This window comes from Schistocerca piceifrons, chromosome 3 (assembly GCF_021461385.2).
Source record: "Schistocerca piceifrons isolate TAMUIC-IGC-003096 chromosome 3, iqSchPice1.1, whole genome shotgun sequence".
In the NCBI taxonomy this organism is placed as follows: Eukaryota; Metazoa; Arthropoda; class Insecta; order Orthoptera; family Acrididae; genus Schistocerca; species Schistocerca piceifrons.
Window position 1 is genome coordinate 138,930,418 of NC_060140.1, and position 22,370 is coordinate 138,952,787.

General features: G+C 40.7%; 1 protein-coding gene and 1 non-coding gene across 2 annotated transcripts in view; one reads left to right on the forward strand and one right to left on the reverse strand.

Annotated features, from left to right (window-relative positions):
• LOC124789866 (Bardet-Biedl syndrome 1 protein homolog) overlaps nt 1–22,370 on the reverse strand; it is a 115,861-nt gene that overhangs the window by 50,565 nt on the left and 42,926 nt on the right. Inside the window, exon 4 of the mRNA XM_047257378.1 lies at nt 21,984–22,099. Within this exon, the coding sequence (XP_047113334.1) occupies nt 21,984–22,099 (116 nt within the window). The remainder of the gene's footprint in view (nt 1–21,983; nt 22,100–22,370) is intronic.
• Nucleotides 10,501–10,575, forward strand: Trnas-uga. The gene has a single exon. It is a non-coding gene; the product is annotated as a tRNA-Ser (tRNA).

A 22,370-nucleotide genomic window follows, 5' to 3' on the forward strand; every position in this document is an offset into this window, starting at 1 on the left:
TGTGCCTTGTCTAAACCTGCAGTTTTATCTCTTAAGGAAATGTGTGACAGTACATGAATCTATTATTTTAAAGAATGTCATATTTTAGTCACTAGACTACAACATTATTGATACCATCATTAATGGGTTACTAATTAACAAAAACTGAGAAGAAAGTGGGAACTTTTGTGAGCAGATGTACATGCATTTGAAATAGCTCAGGTAGTCAATTTTCAGAAAATGCCACATGTACTTAAAATGTGAATAATCTCCAGTTTCTAGGTCATTTCAAAAGTGCTTTTAGAATTGTGAATCTACACCATCAGTCTCTGGTAGGATTTATACACATACAGGTGACCCAACATTGAGGGTGTAGCATCTCTTCGGTTCTTTCTGAAAATATACCAGGGCAGGCTGCCTACAGAATCATGACACATGTGCACCATGTCACAAATGAGGGCAAATCACTGTTCTCTGCCAACCACAGGAGATCAGGTCGACTTGGTCATGAGGAATCCTGTGCTATATAACCCAGGGATTCCACTGCAGTGGAAGCTTTTAACTTAAAACTAAATTTGGCAGAGATACATGGAAATTCAAGCCAACACAGGAACATCTGTTTCAGTTATATACAGGGTTATTACAAATGATTGAAGCGATTTCACAGCTCTACAATAACTTTATTATTTGAGATATTTTCACAATGCTTTGCACACACATACAAAAACTCAAAAAGTTTTTTTAGGCATTCACAAATGTTCGATATGTGCCCCTTTAGTGATTTGGCAGACATCAAGCCGATAATCAAGTTCCTCCCACACTCGGCGCAGCATGTCCCCATCAATGAGTTCGAAAGCATCGTTGATGCGAGCTCGCAGTTCTGGCACGTTTCTTGGTAGAGGAGGTGTAAACACTGAATCTTCCACATAACCCCACAGAAAGAAATCACATGGGGTTAAGTCGGGAGAGTGTGGAGGCCATGACATGAATTGCTGATCATGATCTCCACCACGACCGATCCATCGGTTTTCCAATCTCCTGTTTAAGAAATGCCGAACATCATGATGGAAGTGCGGTAGAGCACCATCCTGTTGAAAGATGAAGTCGGCGCTGTCGGTCTCCAGTTGTGGCACGAGCCAATTTTCCAGCATGTCCAGATGCACGTGTCCTGTAACGTTTTTTTCGCAGAAGAAAAAGGAGCTGTAAACTTTAAACTGTGAGATTGCACAAAACACATTAACTTTTGGTGAACTGCGAATTTGCTGCACGAATGCGTGAGGATTCTCTACTGCCCAGATTCGCACATTGTGTCTGTTCACTTCACCATTAAGAAAAAATGTTGCTTCATCACTGAAAACAAGTTTCGCACTGAACGCATCCTCTTCCATGAGCTGTTGCAACCGTGCCGAAAATTCAAAGCGTTTGACATTGTCATCGGGTGTCAGGGCTTGTAGCAATTGTAAATGGTAAGGCTTCTGCTTTAGCCTTTCCATAAGATTTTCCAAACCGTCGGCTGTGGTACGTTTAGCTCCTTGCTTGCTTTATTCGTCGACTTCCGCGGGCTACGCGTGAAACTTGCCCGCACGCGTTCAACCATTTCTTCGCTCACTGCAGGCCGACCCATTGATTTCCCCTTACAGAGGCATCCAGAAGCTTTAAACTGCGCATACCATCGCCGAATGGAGTTAGCAGTTGGTGGATCTTTGTTGAACTTCGTCCTGAAGTGTCGTTGCACTGTTATGACTGACTGATGTGAGTGCATTTCAAGCACGACATACGCTTTCTTGGCTCCTGTCGCCATTTTGTCTCACTGCGCTCTCGAGCGCTCTGGCGGCAGAAACCTGAAGAAAACTTTATGAGTTTTTCTACGTATCTGTAGTGTGTCGTGACCATATGTCAATGAATGGAGCTACAGTGAATTTATGAAATCGCTTCAATCATTTGTAATAGCCCTGTACTTGTCAATTTTTTATAGCTTAGGCTCCCTATCATTGTCACCTGCAAACCAATGCGTTGTCATTTATGACCAAAGGCACTTCCAATTAAAAACACCTGTCACATTAGAAATATATTATAAATAATTAATTAAAATATATACTTTTTAAGCAATCAGTATCCCACCAGCATTAATTATTTTGGACTGGATACAGTCACTCTTTTTCATTTTTCATTTCTAGGAAAGATCTCACTTTTATTTCCTCTATCTTTCCTGTGCTAATAATTTTCAGGCACATACTACTTTAAAACAGTATAAAAATCCCTTGTTGTTGAAGCATAAGTTATTTATTTTACATTATGAGTAGATGTCATACAAGAATGAGATCAGTAACCAAATCTTGGTGTCATAGAAAAGGCTGTGTCCAGAAAGCATGTGTTACTGTTAGTAGTGAAACAAAAATTTAAGAACTGTTGTTTGTATTCTAACTCAGTTAGCCCAGTGATGAGACTGGTTGCAAGTGTGCAAGCACATCCTCTAAATACAGCAACTAATTTTTTGTGATAGCCTTCATGTTGGACACCAAACTCATTTGATAAGTACAACATAAAGAGAGAAAAACATTTCATTGAATTTTACGGAAAATGATAAGTGATAACTGAGCTTGCTAATGAGTGAACAAGAATTTGTTAATCGACGATATCACTTTCTCAGGCACCAGTCGAGAGACTACAACAAAAGGGAAAGTTTCTTATTCACATTATAAGAAACACTAAGGTTAAGTGCAAGTAGACCAATTGGTTTGCATGCAACATATCTGACATGACGGGAAGTTCTACAGTTTTTTAGTGGGCTCTTGAGACTACCTGTTTACAAGTCTCACAGACCAGGTGCCTGTGAGTGACCATGGAGTGAGAGCCAGCTTCTAAGGATGATGTGCATTTCTCCACCTACAAGAAGGGATCAGTGACTCTGCTTGCTGTCTCTATCTATCAGCCCCAGCCACTATCAGCTGCCACCCTTTGCCATCTGCTGGCAGCACCTCATGCGCTGACACCAGCTGCCTACTACTGCAGTCCAGCCTATCCCACTCCTCATGTGCCATTCCTTCTTTAGTGTTTGCATTGTCACCTCACAAAGTGGGTTTTCTATGTACAATGATTTGACTGAGGTTTTTTTCACAGTGTCATGTTCCAGATGCCTTATCTGAGGTACAAATGAGGATTAAACCAAAAGACTATTGAAGGAAGACAGATTTTTTTATTCTTTTCTAGAAGTTAGCATGTTTTTTAATTAATACTAAAAAAGAAAAGAAAAGATACATTTGATATTTTCTCCATGATAGAAAAATCCTACAGCATGAAGACATCAGGTTGACAACAATTCTGGAAATAATTAACAGGTTGGAAAGAGGTGTCACAGCTGCAACGAAATTGCAAGGTGAATCAAATGTACGAGGGCTGTTCAAAAAGTAAGATTACTTTTCAAATTGTGCATACAACATACATTTGATTATTGATCTTTTTTTAATGTTGGTACAGTTGTCCTGAACATATGTTCACAATTTCAAGTGTACAGCATACTTTGTTTGTTTTTGACAGATAGAAAGGTTAAACATCTTTTAGTGTGCTTGGCGATTTTTGATTGTTATAAAACATGGAGCAAAGAATTTGCATCAAATTTTGTGTGAAAAATGGAATCAAGTGCTCTAAAACACTTGAAATGTTGATAGTGGCATATGGCGAGTCTGCTCTAAGTAAAAAAAATGTTTATAAGTGGTACAAGCTGTTCAAGATGGCTGAGAAGATGCCAGTGATGAACCTCACTCTGGATGCCCCAGCACATCAATAACAGATGATGTCGGAGCTGTGAAGAAAATTGTTTTTGAAAAATGGCAAATTACCGTACAGAAGTTGCTGAGGATGTTATCATATTTGTCGGTTCATGTCATGCAATTTTTTTTTATAGATGTTTTGGGCATGAGATGTGTGTCAACGAAGTTTGTACCTAAACCTCTCAATTTTGATGAGAAGAACCATCACATGAGCATCGCTCAGGAGCCCTTCAATAATGTCAATGATGATCCTGATTTTCTCAAAATGGTCATAACTGGTGACAGAACATGGATTTATGGTTATGATGTTGAAACCAAAGCCCAATCATCCCAATGGTAGCATCCTGGAGAGCCAAGATTGAAAAAAAGCATGCCAAGTTCAATTGAATGTCAAGGTTTTGCTCACTGTTTTTTTTCAATTACCCTCGTGTAGTGCATCATCAGTTTTTGTCTCAAGGTTGTACAGTCAATAAGGAGTATTACCTTGATGTTATGCACCGTTTGCATGGAGCAATGTGCAAAAAACATCTGGAATTGTGGAAAAACAATTTATGGCTTTTGCATCTCAACAATGCATCTGCTCATTCATTGTTGCTTGTGAGAGATTTTTTGGCCGGAAACAACACAACAATCATGCCTCAGCCACCATGTTTACTGGATTTGGCCTCTGCGATTATTTCATGCTCCCAAAACTGAAGAGACCTATGAAAATATGAAGACTGTCAACAATTGAGGAAACAAAAACTGCATCACCGGAAATACTCACGGCTGTACCAAAAAGTGCTTATGAGAAGTGCTTCGAGGATTGGAAGAAGCATTGGCACAAGTGTATTGTATTTCAGGGGGATTACTTTGAAGGGGACAACATGAATATTGATGAATAAATAAATATTTTTTCATAAAAATATAAAGTCACCTTACTTTTCAAACACACTTTGTACATCAGTGTTTGCTATTTGAGATGTCTCTAAGGGGACTGAAGTGTATGATTTGCATTTCAGATGATTCTATTGAATTGATAGCTTTATACATCCATGAAGGGTGTGTGCTCATTTCACTGCACAAAAGTGTAGCATGGACTGAGATGTTTTACAATTATTGTAACATGTTTAGAATAATGAAAACAATTCAAAAGAACTGTACACATCAAAGGCAAAATCTCCTGACTGCTGATCTAAAGACGAAATTCTACAGAATTATATGAGGAGGTAAATAAAAAATCCTTCAATCCCCTTCAAAGCACTTTTCGCTGATACTAAAGCATGTACCCAATCTTTTAATCCATTGTCTGAAATATTTTTAAAATTCATCTTTGGTGATGCTCAACAGTGTCTCCATTGGTTTTTTTCTTCACCACGGCAATGTTGACAAAATATTTTCCTTTCACGTCTCTTTTAATTTGGGAAAAATAAAAAAAAAAAGATTCCGAGGTCCAAGATTGGGTGAGTAGGGGGGTGAGGCACAGGAGACATGCCATTTGTGGTCAAAAATTGACATGCAGACAGGTCTATGTTGATAGGGGCATTATAAGAATAGAAAAACCAGTGATCTGACTGCCACAAATCAAGTCTCTTCTACCACAAATTGTTATACGGTGTTTTCAAAACTTCTAGGTAGAAAGCCTGGTTAATTATCAGAGACTGTGACACAAACTGTGGGTAGATGACTCCTCTTGCATCAAACAAAGTAATGAGAATTGTTTTAAAATTTGACATGCTTTACAGCAGCAAGGTGAACTTGAGCCTTTCACTGGCTTGACCATAGCGCCATGGTCCATCAACTCTGATGACTTGGAGAAAATGCTTCAACCATTTTAGATCCCTAATTTCAGAACATAGCATGCTTCCCTGTGTTAACAATGTTCAGCAGTCAACAGTTGAGGAATGAATTTGGCAGTCACTCTTTTCATTTCCAAGACTTTATCACTATCCCTAAGTAGTTCCTCAGACTAGTCTGGATGTACAAAAAGAAGCAAGCAGGTGACTTCAGTTTTATATTAAGAGAGGGAAGATTTAATAAACAAGAATGTAGGAAAACACAGTTTGCTACTTATCGTGAAGAAGACACATCAATTTGTTGACAGGCACAATTAAAAGACACTTACATAAAGCTTTTGGCTACAGCCTTCATCAGTACGAGATACACACCATTCACACACACACACACACACACACACACACACACACACACACACACACACAAGCTAGCACACATCATGTACACACAACCGCCAACTTCAGCATCTCAGGCCAGAATGAAACTATCATGTGGATGCAAGCAGCAATCTGGAGGGGGGGGGGGGGGGGGAAGTGGAAGGGATAGTAAAGTATTGTTGGGAAGAGAGATGTACACTGTCTGGTGGAGTGTGCAGGGACTAGACTGCCAACAGGCACAGCATCAGGAGGTTGTGGGGTGGGGAGGTGGGGAAAAAAGGAGCAAGAAACAGAGGAGCGGGGAAAGACAGGTGGATGTGTTGGCAGACGGCTACAAATAAACAGGGTGGGAGATGAGAATGGGGAGGAGATGATAGGATAGATGGGGTGGAAACTGTTGGGTGGAGTGTGTGGGGCAGTATGTTACTGTAAGTTGAGGCAGGATAATTACAGGAATGGAGAATGTGTTGTACAAATAACTCCCATCTGTGCAGTTCAGAAAAGCTGGTGGTGAAGGGAAGGATCCAGATGGCTCAGGTAGTGAAGCAGTCATTGGCCACATTTGGCAGTGGCCGTTCATCATGGGGGACAGCTGGTTGAAGCTGTGCAATGATTGCAGCAGAGCTGGTACATGACATGTGTGCTTTCACAGGTGGCCCGGCCCCTTATGGGGTAGGATAAACCTGAGACAGGACTGGAGTAGGAAGTGCTGGGTGGTTGGACTGGGCTGGTTTTGCACCTGGGTCTTCCACAGGGGTATGATCCTTGTGGCAAGAGGTTGGAATTGTGACACTGAGATGGACTAGAATGTTGTGGAGGCTGGGTGGGCAACAGAACACCAATTTATTAGGGGCAGGAAGTATCTTGGGTAGGATGTCCCTCATTTCAGGGCATGATAATAAGTAATCAGAGCCCTAGCAAAGGATATGGTTCAGTTATTCCAGTCCGGGATGATACTGGATGATGAAGGGGATACCCCTTTGTGGTTGGTTCTTACTGATACCTTTCCCAATGTTCTTCAGTCTACAAATCCACTACCTCATTCCTCATATACCTTGTTACCTTTATCCTAACTCACATTTACTTCTCATCTGAAGGGGAGGTATATAAACAAATCTGCAGCACGGCCATGGACCTCCCTATGTCAACCTTCTTATGGGCCATCTAGGGGAGACCTTGTTAGCCATCCAAAAACATCTGATTCAGGTTCACTGATGATATCTTCATGTTGTTGTTGTTGTTGTTGTTGTTGTGCGCTTCAGTCCTGAGACTGGTTTGATGCAGCTCTCCATGCTACTCTATCCTGTGCAAGCTTCTTCATCTCCCAGTACCTACTGCAACCTACATCCTTCTGAATCTGCTTAGTGTATTCATCTCTTGGTCTCCCTAGTTACAATTTTTACCCTCCACACTGCCGTCCAATGGTAAATTTGTGATCCCTTGATGTCTCAGAACATGTCTTACCAATCCATCCCTTCTTCTTGTCAAGTTGTGCCACAAACTCCTCTTCTCCCCAATTCTATTCAATACCTCCTCATTAGTCATGTGATCTACCCATCTAATCTTCAGCATTCTTCTGTAACACCACATTTTGAAAGCTTCTATTCTCTTCTTGTCCAAACTATTTATCGTCCATGTTTCACTTCCATACATGGCTACACTCTGTACAAATACTTTCAGAAACGACTTCCTGACACTTAAATCTATACTCAATGTTAACAAATTTCTCTTCTTTAGAAATGCTTTCCTTGCCATTGCCAGTCTACATTTTATATCCTCTCTACTTCGACCATCATCAGTTATTTTGCTCCCCAAATAGCAAAAGTCCTTTACTACTTTAAGTGTCTCATTTCCTAATCTAATTCCCTCAGCATCACCCGACTTAATTCGACTACATTCCATTATCCTCGTTTTGCTTTGTTGATGTTCATCTTATACCCTCCTTTCAAGACACTGTCCATTCCGTTCAACTGCTCTTCCAAGTCCTTTGCTGTCTCTGACAGAATTACAATGTCATCGGCAAACCTCAAAGTTTTTATTTCTTCTCCAAGAATTTTAATACCTACACCAAAGTTTTCTTTTGTTTCCCTTACTGCTTGCTCAATATACAGATTGAATAACATCGGGGAGAGGCTACAACCCTGTCTCACTCCCTTCCCAACCACTGCTTCCCTTTCATGCCCCTCGACTCTTATAACTGCCATCTGGTTTTGGTACAAATTGTAAAAAGCCTTTCGCCCTCTGTATTTTACCCCTGCAACCTTTAGAATTTGAAAGACAGTATTCCAGTCAACATTGTCAAAAGCTTTCTCTAAGTCTACAAATTCTAGTTATGTAGGTTTGCCTTTCCTTAATCTTTCTTCTAAGATAAGTCGTAAGGTCAGTATTGCCTCACGTGTTCCACATCGTTAGCCATTTTGTATTTCCTGTCGATCCCATTTTTGAGACGTTTGTATTTCTTTTTGCCTGCTTCATTTACTGCATTTTTATATTTTCTTCTTTCATCAATTAAATTCAATATTTCTTCTGTTACCCAAGGATTTCTACTAGCCCTCGTCTTTTTACCTACTTGATCCTCTGCTACCTTCACTACTTCACCCCTCAGAGCTACCCATTCTTCTTCTACTGTATTTCTTTCCCCATTCCTGTCAATTGTTCCCTTATGCTCTCCCTGAAACTCTGTACAACCTCTGGTTTAGTCAGTTTATCCAGGTCCCATCTCCTTAAATTCCCACCTTTTTGTAGTTTCTTCAGTTTTAATCTACAGTTCATAGCCAATAGATTGTGGTCAGAGTCCACATCTGCCCCTGGAAATGTCTTACAATTTAAAAGCTGGTTCCTAAATCTCTGTCTTACCATTATATAATCCATCTGATACCTTTTAGTATCTCCAGGATTCTTCCATGTACACAACCTTCTTTTATGATTCTTGAACCAAGTGTTAGCTGTGATTAAGTTATGCTCTGTGTAAAATTCTACCAGATGGCTTCCTCTTTCATTTCTTACCCTCAATCCATATTCACCTACTATGTTTCCTTCTCTCCCTTTTCCTACTCTCGAATTCCAGTCCCCCATGACTATTAAATTTGCATCTCCCTTCACTACCTGAATAATTTCTTTTATCTCATCATACATTTCATCAATTTCTTCATCATCTGCAGAGCTAGTTGGCATATAAACTTGTACTACTGTAGTGGGCATGGGCTTCATGTCTATCTTGGCCACAATAATGCATTCACTATGCTGTTTGTAGTAGCTTACTTGCACTCCTATTTTTTTATTCATTATTAAACCTACTTCTGCATTATCCCTATTTGATTTTGTATTTATAACCCTGTATTCACCTGACCAAAAGTCTTGTTCCTCCTGCCATCGAACTTCACTAATTCCCACTATATCTAACTTTAACCTATCCATTTCCCTTTTTAAATTTTCTAACCTACCTGCTTGATTAAGGGAACTGGCATTCCACGCTCCGATCCGTAGAACACCAGTTTTCGTTCTCCTGATAACAACGTGCTCTTGAGCAGTCCCCGCCCGGACATCTAAATGGGGGACTGTTTTACCTCTGGAATATTTTATCCAAGAGTACGCCATCATCATTTAACCATACAGTAAAGCTGCATGCTCTCGGGAAAAATTGTGGCTGTAGTTTCCCCTTGCTTTCAGCCGTTTGCAGTACCAGCACAGCAAGGCCATTTTGGTTAGTGTTACAAGGCCAGATGAGTCAATCATCCAGACTGTTGCCCCTGCAACTACTGAAAAGGCTGCTGCCCCTCTTCAGGAAGCACACGTTCGTCTGGCCACGCAAGCCTCCCCATCAACGGCAAGGTCCATGGTTCATGGGGGTGTCTTCATGATATGGACTTCTTTCCTTCATAATCTTGACACCTCTCCCATTTGCTTCATGTGGTCCTCCTCTACGAGAATGTCATTCTCCTAGATGTTGACCTCCTCCTCCTGACAGCTCCATCCACACCTCTCTCCACATTAAACCCACCAATTACCAACAGTACCTGCATTTTGACAGCTGTCATCCTTTTCACACCAACAAATCCCTCCCCTACAGCCTGGCCACCTGGGGACAGCGTATCTGCAATTGACAAAAACTTCTTTGCTCAGTCTGAGGGTCTCACAAAGGCCTTCACTGACAAGCACCATCCCCCAGACCTAGTCACAAATGAATCTCACATGCTGTTTCCTCTCACACCCCCAATCCTCCCATCACATATTTTTACACATTTATGCAAATTTTAACATATCTGTATGTGAAACTTCCTGACAGATTAAAACTGTGTGCCAGACTGAGATTCAAACTTGGGACATTTGCCTTTTGTGGGCAAGTGCTCTACCAACTGAGCTACCAAAGCACAACTCACGCCCCGTCCTCACAGCTTTAATTCCGCCAGTACCTCATCTCCTACCTTCCAAACTATGCTAAAGCTCTCCCCCAGGCTGCGGCTAAGCCATGTCTCCACAATATCCTTTCTTTCAGCGGTGCTAGTTCTGCAAGCTTCGCAGGAGAGCTTCTGTGAAGTTTGGAAGGTAGGAGATGAGGTACTGGCAGAATTAAAGCTGTGAGGATGGGGCCTGAGTCGTGCTTGGGTAGCTCAGTTGGTAGAGCACTTGCCTTTGAAAGGCAAAGGTCCCGAGTTCGAGTCTCGGTCCAGCACACAGTTTTAATCTACCAGGAAGTTTAATATCAGCACACACTCCACTGTAGAGTGAAAATTTCATTCTATATCTGTATGTATCTTGCACATCTGTGCATGTTTCTGCATGTTTTTATGTATTTTTATGCAACTTTACCCATCTCCTTGCTTATCCAGATCCTCTCACAACAACCAACACCTATTTTTCCTATTTATGCATCATTCCCATTTCCTTTCACCATTCCTGCCTTAATGGATCCTTGCTTCATCTTTGTGCACCACTTCAGAAAAGTATCCCTTTTCCTGGCTAAAACCCAGTCCCACAGCCTGTTTCTCACATGCTGTCTAAATCATGGAATTCCCTCAAACGGCCTAGCTGTAAAGATTCCTTCCTTTGGATCCCACCCCTCATTTCACAATGACCTACTTCTTTTCAGATTCTACCACTCCCTGACCCTCACAAATCTGGTGCTGCGAAAACACATCTCCATATCACAGGTATCCCAGGACCACCTCTGTCCCTTCTGCATGATACTACTACTCTGCCATCCTTACTCCATACATCACACGTCTGAAACTTAATCCCTTGCTCTCCAGCATCTGGATGAGCATTACAGACACCACCTCCATAAGTAATCCTACCTGCTGACATCCTACTGCTGCCTCGGGGTATCACCATAAAACCCCTATGATACCTGCAGTGTTCCTCCTCGTCCACCCCTCATAGCAGCTAAACCCTGCCTAGCTGACTTTTTCAACCTACCATATCCCCCAAAACTCTCTACCACCTCTACACCCAATCCAGAGCCAAAACATTTCTGCAACACTGTGGTTAACGTTTCCATCAATGCCCTCAGCTCCACAGAAGTTTCAGTCCTATACAAAGGCCTCACCTCTTGCCCTACACCCAAATTTAACCATGCTCGACTTGCCAAAGACCTACTCTCCTTATTTTGATCCCTGCAATGGAAACACTTCTTTGCCACCAATCCCTCCAACCAAAATCATCCTTATTCCAATATTGAACCATGCCTCCCCCTCTTACCTAACCATCTGCTGGTCTCCTTCCAGGAATTCCTAACCTCCAACTGAACCTCACCATCCTTCCCCAGGTTCCTTCCTCAGAACACCAACCTTTCTGTAGAAGAAAGAACAGCCATACACAACTTCAAAACAACTGCTAACCTAATCATCCTACCTGCAGATAAATGTTCCACCACTGCTGTTATGAATTGCAGTGGCTACTTGGCAGAAGACCTCAGCCAATCATCTGACTTCACCACCTATAAACTCTGCCAGAGTGATCCCATCCCAGAAGTCCAACACAAACTCCAATCCCTGCTTAAAGCCTTAGGCCCTTCCCAGAACTTCTCCCCTGAATCCATTTCCTTCCTCAACCCTATGACACCCCACACCTTCTACATACTCCCCGATATCCACAAACCCAACAATCCTGGATGCTCCATTGTGGCTGGTTATTGTGCCCCCACTGAAAGGATTTTGGCCCTCACTGACCAACACCTCCAGTTTCCCATAATCTAGCCTCCCACATCAAATGCGCCAACCACTTCTTCACAAACTCTCCACCATCCTCACCCCTTTAGCCCCTGGATCCCTGCTCGTCACTGTCGACACAACCTCCATATACACCAACATCCCTCATGCCCACGGTCTTAGTGTTATTGACCCCAACGTCCTTGAGACTCCAAACCCACTACCTCATTCCCCGTACACCTTACTAACTTTATCATAACCCACTGATATGCCTGCTAAACCCGCTGGGCAGAACAGGTAGTTAGGATTATTGAAAGGGCCAAATAAGGTTGGGGTCAGTTTCACCTTCTAATTGAAATTTTTTGTAATTTAATAAGACCTTTATAACCAAAGTGGTACATAGCTGGACCTTTACTGAATGCAACTCTTTCATGGCAGAAGGCCTCCAAACAAGAAAACTTAACAAGATGAAAATCCAATTAAGTTAGCAATAAAATAATCAAAAACCATCACAGCAAGGTAGATAGAACAAACATACGCAAGGTGCAATACCAAAGGCTAAAGGCCACAATTAGGTTCCAAAATTTTAGAATATATTACCATAGACTTTTAAAGGCCAGAATGTTTAAAAACAAGAAATCTTAAAAATCAACAAGATAAAAATGCAATTAAAAGGCAAATAAAATAAAAAAAAAACCATCACAGCAAGGTAGATAGAACAAACATATGCAAGGTGCAGTACCAATGGCTGAAAGCCGCAATTAAGTTTCAAAATTTAAAAATATATTACCATAATCTTTTAAAGGTAGAAGGCTACAATGTTTGAGCTAGAAAAATAAATTTGAGAATAAATATTGCCAAATTTTTAAGAAAGAAAGAAAAATAACCATAAGCCTTAAATTTTAAATAGCTGAAAACAGATAATTAAACACCAGTGGCACTCAGCCTCCAAGGAGGTCGGTCTGCCCTTGTTCACTTACGCAAGACAGGTGGTGAGCCCAACTACACTTGATCCATCAGAACCCAGCCAGGGGACAGCCATGGACCGACCGACACAACAACTTGCTTCCCATCAATCAGTACATGAGAACTCAAACAGAAAAGGTTACTGATGTGATAATCCACAATGTCAAAATGACACACCATGTTGGACAGCAACAACAGGTGAGGAAAGGACACTGCCTGAAATTACGTTAGTGGCCAGGGCAGGTAACCAGAACACTAAGGGCCACAAGGAAGGAAATTCCTCTGGTCCGCAGCAACTGACCGACTCCTCCAAATGCCTACAATGTCTAAAATAGTCGCAGGCCGGGATGGCTGAGTGGTTCTAGGTGCTACTGTCTGGAACCACGCGACCGCTACGGTCGCAGGTTCGAATCCTGCCTCGGGCATGGATGTGTGTGATGTCCTTAGGTTAGTTAGGTTTAAGTAGTTCTAAGTTCTATGGGACTGATGACCTCAGAAGTTAAGTCCCATAGTGCTCAGAGCCATTTGTCTAAAATAGTCACCAGGAAATAACACCAACTACACATACAACCCGACAAACACTGCAGGAAGACTTGAACGACACACAACAGTAACTAAACACACACAAAGACAAATCGGGAGTCGATGCACACACAGACACACAGCCGACTCATGTACAATCGGCGAGCCAAAATGCGTTGTTAGTTTGGACAACTGACCGACGATCCACCAAGATCGTGGCCCGGCTCAAGTGATACGTGGCGGCAATGGTTGGGCAAGCCATGTCGATGCAGACCTCACTGCTGCTCCAACCTGACTGCACTAGTGCTGCATTGCAACTCCCCGACTGGCAGATCCGGACTGCGCTCCACACATATTCCAACTGACTGGCCGCCCGAACTCACGACTGGCACTCTTTGCAATAGACAATGACCGGGAAGTAATAGCATTCAAGCAAAGATACTACGAGAGGGGATATATTGATACATGCTGCTAACACCACCCTTGGTCAGGCAAAGCAGCAACTGAGTGACGGTAGTAATTTAAATTAACATAGTGAGGTGGAAGTACGTTAAAAACAAGGTGTAAAATACATGATGGTGGGAACATGAGCCAAGCACAGCTCACCCAAAACTACTAAACAAATCTGCAGCACAGCCATGGGCACCCACATGGCACCTTCCTAAGGCACCCTTCTTATGGGCCATCTAGAGGAAACCTTCCAAGCATCCCAATATACCAAACCTCTAGTCTGGTTCAGGTTCATTGTGATAACTCCATGATCTGGGCTTAGGTCTGAGACATCCTATCTTCATTCTTTAACAACCTCAACATCTTTTCTCCCATCTGCTTCATGGTGTCCTCCTCAACACAGCCTGCCACATTCCTAGGTGTTGACATCCTCCTCTCTGATGGCTCCATCAGCACTTCTGTCCACATTAAACCCACAAACCACCAATAGTATCCGCAGTTTGACAGCTGTGATCCCTTTCACACCAAAAAGTCCCTCCCATACAGCCTAGCCAATTGGGAATGGTGTATCTGCAGTGACAAAAACTCCCTTGCCCAGTATGCTGAGGGTCTCACCAATGCCTCCACAAACAGGCACTATCCTCTGATCTAGTGCGCAAACAGATCTCCTGTGTAATTTCCCCTCACACCTCCAATTCTTCTATCACCCTCAAGAACCAGCCACAAAGGAGTGGTCCCTTCATCACCCAGCACAACCCCAGACTGGAACAACAGATCCACTTCCTTCGCCACAGCTTTGATTAACTATCATCATGTCCTGAAATGAGGGACATCCTACCCAAGATACTTCCCACCCCTCCTAAAGTGGTGTTCTGTTGGCCATCCAACCTCCACAACATCCTGGTCCATCCCTATGCCACTCCCAATCCCAACACTTTGCCACAAGGATCACATCCCTGTGCAAGACCCAGATGCAAGACCTGCCCAGTCCACCCACCCAGCACTTCCTATTCCAGTCCTGTCACAGGTTTATCCTACACCATCAGGGGTCAGGCCACCTGCGAAAGCACACGTCATTTACCAGCTCTGCTGCAGTCATTGCATAGCTTTTTGTGTTGGTGACTACCAACCAGTTGTCCACCAGGATGAACGGCCACCACCAAACTGTGGTCAAGAGCACAGTAGACCATCCTGTCACACAACATGCAGCTGAACACAGCACACTTGATTTCAATGGCTGGTTAACTACCTGAGCCATCTGAATTGCTCCCTCCACCACCAGCTTTTCTGAACTGCGCAGATGGGAGTTACCCTTACAACACATTCTCCACTCCCGTAATTATCCTGGCCTCAACCTACAGTAACATACTGCCCCACACCCTTCAGCAAACAGTTTCCACCCTCTGTATCTTATCATCTTCTCCCCATTCTAATCTCCCGCCCTGTTTATTTGCAGCCCTCTGCCAATGCAGCTGCCCACCTTTCCCCATGCTCCTCTTTTTTGCTCCTTTTTTCCCCACCTCCATGCCCCATAACTTCCTTTCACTGCACCTGTTGGCAGTCTAGTCCCTGTACATTCCACCAGATGGCGTACGTCTCTCTTCCCACCTGTACATTACTATCCCTTCCCCTTCCCTGCTGCCTCCAGATTGTACTTGCATCCCATGTAACAGTTGCATTCTGGCCCAAGATGCTGGAGTTGGTGGTTGTGTGTACATGAAGTGTGCTTGCTTGTGTGTGTGAATGGTGTGTGTCTCTCTTTTACTGAAGAAGGCTGTGGACGAAATTATAGAAGTGTCTTTTAATTATGCCTGTCTGCAATTTGACGTGTCTTCTTTATGGAAAGTAGCAATCTATCTTTTCCTGGAGTTTCCATGTTTGAAGATTTAATAAAATAGTTTTTATTTGTTCACTAAAACATGACTAAAACTTACATTTTATGTTTGCATGCTGTAATATTTGTGTATATGCTTTTGATGGATGATGAATGCATTGTATTTTCTAATGGAAAAATGATATTTTAAGTGATATAATTAAAATTTAACAGTTTTCAGATTTTTTCTTTACTATTATCTGAAACTGAATTTCATGATTCTAGGTCAATGGGAAGTACCCTACAGGTTTTTTGAGTGGGTTTGTGTCACAATAAGTGACATAAATGCCCGAATCTTTTGATTGCACTAACCTAGAAGCTCAAATTTTTTGCAATGGTAATGGACCATAGACTTAAGATTGTGACATAAATTTGAACTTGATACATCAAACTGTTCAAGAGAGAAAGAGTTCTTAACAAATGGACAGACAGAGAGAAGGATGAAAAATGACAAAAGTAGTTTTTTCCCATGTGATAAAATTACAAATTAATAATTTTCAGAATTTTTCGTTCGCTTTTGATGTGAAACCTTGCTTCATGACAAATTTCATGACTCTAAGTCAACAGGAAGTAGCCTACAGGTTTTGGTAAGTCAGTTTGCAATTATCAAAACATGTGACATAAATGGCTGAATATTTTGATTATATTGACTGAAAGGCTTAAAATTTGTACACCGCCGAGAGATCCTGGACCTTAGTATATGACATAAAATTTAACTTAATACATCAACCTGTTCTTGAGAAAAAGAGTTCATAACAGTCGGACAGATGGACAACAAAGCAACATTAAAAGGGTTCCGATTTCCAGATTGAGGCACAGAACCCCAAAAACCATCAAACACTTGAATTTTCTCCACTGCATTCTCCTTACAGCCAGTTTTTAAAATCTAGAGAGTTTATGTGCCAGTTTTTCTAAGCAATAAGGAAAAACGTTATTGGCTGCATGCTGGCCTTGAGAATCAGTCATTACAAAAGCAATGAGCACACAAAACATCTGTCAATTAATAATTCCACAAGCTGAACAGAAGCTTCTTTAGTGATGACACTTCGCTTACTGACTCAGGAATGGTAGCTCTGTAAGCATTTAGGGAAAGAATGTAGTGCTACAAAAACTCTGCCCAACACAAAATCAGTTTGGTTTCTTTGGGTATCCCTTCATGCATAGCAATTTGTGGACTTTAGTTGCTGTGGACATTTTTGGGTTCACTGCCATGAAGCTGAGATGAGTCAGCTTTAGTAGTATTGGAATAATGGCCAAAGATGGTGAAGCTGTAACCCATCCAGGACCTCAATAAATTGCATTCACATTAATATTTCAAGGAAACAGAACAAACAAAGAGATTGTTGTCAGACAGTGGTGTGCTATTTATAACTGAAGAGCTTAAAGGATTGTTAATTTAGAAGAATGTAAAACATGAATAATTTCATGGTATCATCCACAAGTTTATCCTACATATCACCCACAAGTTAATTCTACAAAGGTTACACAAAAAAACTGGGGAAGCTCTTTTGAATCTACTGTGGAAGCCACCTTATAAAATGGAGTGAAATGATAACAGAATTTCAAAAAGGACTGGCAGTTACATAAGTGCCTCCTTTGCTAATGGTAAGTGGAAAAATGAATGGGTGAACCTGTTTTATAGTTGACAGAATGATAAGTCAATGGAGAAGTGTAAGAAACAATGGAAAAAGAGGGAATAAGATACGGGCAGTTAGGGCAGCGGAAATGAGAAAGTGGGGAAGACATGTCAGAAATGACAAAAAATTGTGACACAGGAGATCTGGTGTTAGTTAACAGCCAAAAAAAAAAAAAAAAAAAAAAATTTAAGAACAGTTCTTAATGAAGGGCCCCCTATAATACAGATGATGCCTGACTCTAAGGCATTAGCTTCGAGTCACCCTGCATTAAGAAAGGTTAAGGGTATTTGTACTAGTGAAGATACGAAAAAGAGTTCCTATGCATGGGACAAGAGGGTTCATAAGTGGAGTTTCTAGTTGACTTACAAAATTTTTGGTACAAAGGGTTGGTATATGCAATTATTTGTAGCATCATTCTCATTTACTTTGTGTTAAACATTGAACATGATATTTTTTAGCATAGCACGAGAACACATTAGCAGTAAATAACTCATTCATTACTACCAAACTGACATATTTTGGTGAAACTTTTCACTGCAGAAAGGTATAGTTCAAAGTCAGAAGAAAAGGGCACACTACATGCCACAGCAGACAGATTCTTAATAATGTGAGTAATCCCATTTCTACTTAGAGAGACCTCACACTTCCACTCTCCATTGCCTTCTGGCATAATGAAAAAGAAGAAATAAAAGTTTTGTCTGAACTTGAATATCACACATACAACCTTTAGACTGTCTTGATATTATTACACATATTTCACAGTACCTTATTACTTCTTAATGACATTTTGTGACTAATAACAGAAAGTTTTGGAAAGAGTGCAGTCACAATGATATGAACCAAATGGTTAACAAATGAAGTGAACGACTCACATTTTCAAATATTGTTTGTGCTGGCACTTAATTATTAATATTTTACATTATTTGCAGCAGCTGATATTATTCACAATTTTTCTCTTACACAAAAAAATATTTCTACCATTGCCTTCAAAAATTTATTGTATAGTCTCACTAGGACGTTACAAGATTGATAGGCTGACAAAAGCTGCTATGGGTTTTGTAGTCCACAATTCAGTGGGTTTTGTAGTCCACAATTCAGCTCATGAAAGTCATTTATTAAGACTTGTTGATTACACTGAAACACCAAAATAAATGATGCACTGTTCACAGTCATTACTGATCCTGTGAATTGTTCAGGACTGCAAAGGAAATCAATCAGCAGCAGCACACCTTTAAATATGGAAGTGAAAACTACTCATAAGTGAAGCAGAGAGTAATCACTTAGCCAAACTGCATCACAGTCTGCAAAAGTAAAAGTTAATGGCAGTGGATGAATATTACTGCTCTCAGATCCCAAGCAGGCCCACATGTAATACAAACAGATGAATGGAGTGCACATTGTCAATACTCCATTTGGCTGTGGTGATGAACACATTCAATTCAGCCAGAAGTAAGACTAGGCTGAAGGACACATGTCCTTAAATTTGTTGGCTGGTGTCCTTACGTGGCCTGCCAGCTGGAGACGCCATGTCACCCCCTGTTCTCAGTGATACCACCAGATGTAGCTGTAGTGAGGCATATTGATAGTACTGTATCATCCAGCTATACACACAGTGGGATTACAAGACTGGATACTGTGTAGTGGTTAGGGTGTAGCTCATTACAGGAAACCTTAATCAGTATGGCAAGATGGGGATATGAACACAAATCCTCTAGATTATGACTCTTGAATGAAATTGTCGTAACTGTGAAACCTGAAGGAAGTAGTGAGACCTTTGCACATGTACATGTGTGCATTTTCATTTTTGTGTGTATGTGAGGGGATGGGGGAGGGGGGAGATGAGGGGTGAATGACTGAAGCACCTCCTGCCATGACTGTAACAATGAATTACTAATATCCAGGTGGGTCTTGACAAGATTTCAACTTGGTAAAAATATTGGCAATTTGCTTCAGATGTACAGAAATGTAAAAATGTACACTTCATAACATGCAGAAAAGTGGTACCGTAAGACAATTCAAATATCTGTGTTTAACAATTTGTATGGATATCGAATCCAAATGTCACGTAAACTACCTTCAGAAAAGTAAGTGGGAGACTTGAGTTCATTGGCAAGGTACTGATAAATGCAGTTAGTCTACAAAGCAGATTGCTTACAGAACACTTGAGTTTCCCAAATCAGAATATTACTGAAGTGTGTGTGGTGCATACCAGACGGGACTAACAGGGTAAACTGAACATATTCAATGAAGGACATCACAAATGGTCACAGGTTTTTGTGACTTACAAGAGAGCAGCACACAAATGATAAAAAGCCTGAAATGACAGGCATTTGAAGATGGAAAATATTGAAAGAAGGCTTACTTACAAAATTTAAAGGACTATTATTAAGTGAAGAGTCAAGAACTATACTTTTGCCCACAAAGTACTGCTCCTGTAGGGATTACAAAGACAAGTTCAGAAGAACTACAGTGTGCTCAGTGGCCTTTATAACAGTTATTCTTCCCAAATCCATACAAGACTAGAACAGAAAAAAACCCTAACAGGTGGTACAAAGCTAAGTACCCTCTGTGCCATGCACTTCACAGTTATCTGCAGAGTATGAATGAAGATGCAGGTATTGCCATGTTAATTATTAATGAATGGCTGTATGGCAGACAATATTCTGTAACACTGGGCATCCAGATGGTTGAAATTTCGTACTGTGTCAGAACATGGAGAATAGCCTGTGATTCTTAAACTACAGAAATATTGCTAGTGACCAGAGAAAAGAATGAAATAAGAAGGAGACTGAGTGGTTCCATGGCTATATCTATTTTATCTTGTGTGTAGGCCTGCTTGTCAGAAATGGGGCAGTTATTAAAGCATGTAAAACAATTTAATATGAGGAGAAACATAGTTTTTAAAATGAGCATTGGGAGATGTAACATCAGTGAGAGCAAAGTATTAGTGGGGACTGGATGTGAACAAATTTCAACAGTACAGATAATGTTAAATCTTCATATGAAGCCTTATGCAAGCATTTTGAGATGTGGATCATTCATCACAGACTCATTCAGTGGGTGTTTCAAAGCAAGCAAATATACACCAGCAGAATGATTCTATTTGTATGTTTAAAGTAGGTAAATGATTTTAGAGCACACTTCAGGTAGAAAACGAAGCTCATTCGATTCAAATGTGCAGTATTATGGAGCTTTTGTGAGCTCTATGAACCATGGCGACAGAGCCATTTATCAAGAACCACAGCACTAAATCTGTGGTCTGCATAATAATGAGTTACAGGAAGATTAAACTGTAGGTAACAATGTAGATCAGAGAAATATGAAATTCCAACTAAATTCTAAAGTGGAGAGTCTTAAATTTGGCAAAAGTTGAGGTTATACTCTGTTGGGAGCACATAATGAATGTGAGAAATTCCTGGATTTGTTTATATGAGTGGCCTATGGAAATGGTAATGGTTGTGGGTGAAATTGTTAAAGGGATGATTGAGTGTGAGTTTTAATATCAGGAAGGTTGCCAGATGAAATTTTGAGGGTAGATTATGAGCAAAAAGAAAGCAATTCCTCGAATAGAGTAATTTGATTAAAGGTGGATGCTGGTCGTTAAATGGTACAAATAATTAACAGAATGATAAGAATCAGTCATCTTCATAAGCAGATTCATGACATGATACTACCACTGGCTCTTGAGATAGCCTTCAGAAGGCTTTGGTCCAAGGGACAGGAGATGTAAGAGGGTAGGTCTGCAACAGAGAAAGGAGCTTGTTGGGGTAACTGAGTGGGAACCTGGAGTGAGACAAGGGGAAGATGAAGGCAAAGATTTGGAAACTGTCTAAAGAGACACTCAAACTGCTCCTAAAATCTGGAATGATATCAGTGGGTGATATCATGTGGCAGTAAACAAAGGACAACCAGTTATAGCATTTTATGTAAATACTAAAGTTTAGCAGTGCAAAAAGTTGAACAAGAAATGCATAAGCTGTGACAAAAAAAGATTATTGTGGTCTAAAATGCAGAAAGGGCTGGTGGATGGTTTTAGTTGGATACAGAGATGTGCATTTTAGATTAGGTCACTGTGGTTGGCACTGAAGTCCAAGCAGATGAACAGGAACAAGAGATAAGAAATAAGTCTTGGAGGGATAATTGTAAGTTCTCTTGTTGTCACTGCATTCTTACAGTTCTCATTTACTACCAGCTACTTCTTCACCTATCTTCTGTCTTTTTCTATCCTGTGTGTTGCCTAAACCTGTTACCAGTCCATCATTCCCTTTGTTTCTGACTTATCAACTATGTTCTCTGCCAGTCCCAATATCCTAGGTATTCACACATTGTTTGCTGCTGGAATCTAATTATTATTTTATTTTACATTATTTGCACTAGCCAGAAACTTAGAAACTTCTGTCTCATTAATCATAATTTGTCCTTTACACGATAAAAATATTTTCAAACACTAACTCCAAAATTTATTGTTAATCGGCATCTAAATTTACCTGTGACCAAAGATCTTTCTCCATAGGGCTCACATCAAGTGATGGAACAGTAAATTTGAAGTAAGGTCGCAAATTCTTGTAGATGTACACATTAGGACCTGAAGCTACAACAACTCCTGTCAAATGTAAGAAACAAATAATACATAATATCAATTACAATTATGAATAATAAAGTAAAAGTAATTTGAAAATATATTGCTTTACAAACTATAAAAAATGACTCACAGACCAAAACTATTAAAAATTGTGCTTCAAATCTGTATGGGAGAGTTTACTAATCAACTGAAAGGTAACCACCAAATTAGTTGATTGTCACTAAAGACTTTTCAGATTTACATTTTTCTGTTTTCTGTTTTTTTAACTTTTTTTAAATTCTGTATTTGGCGA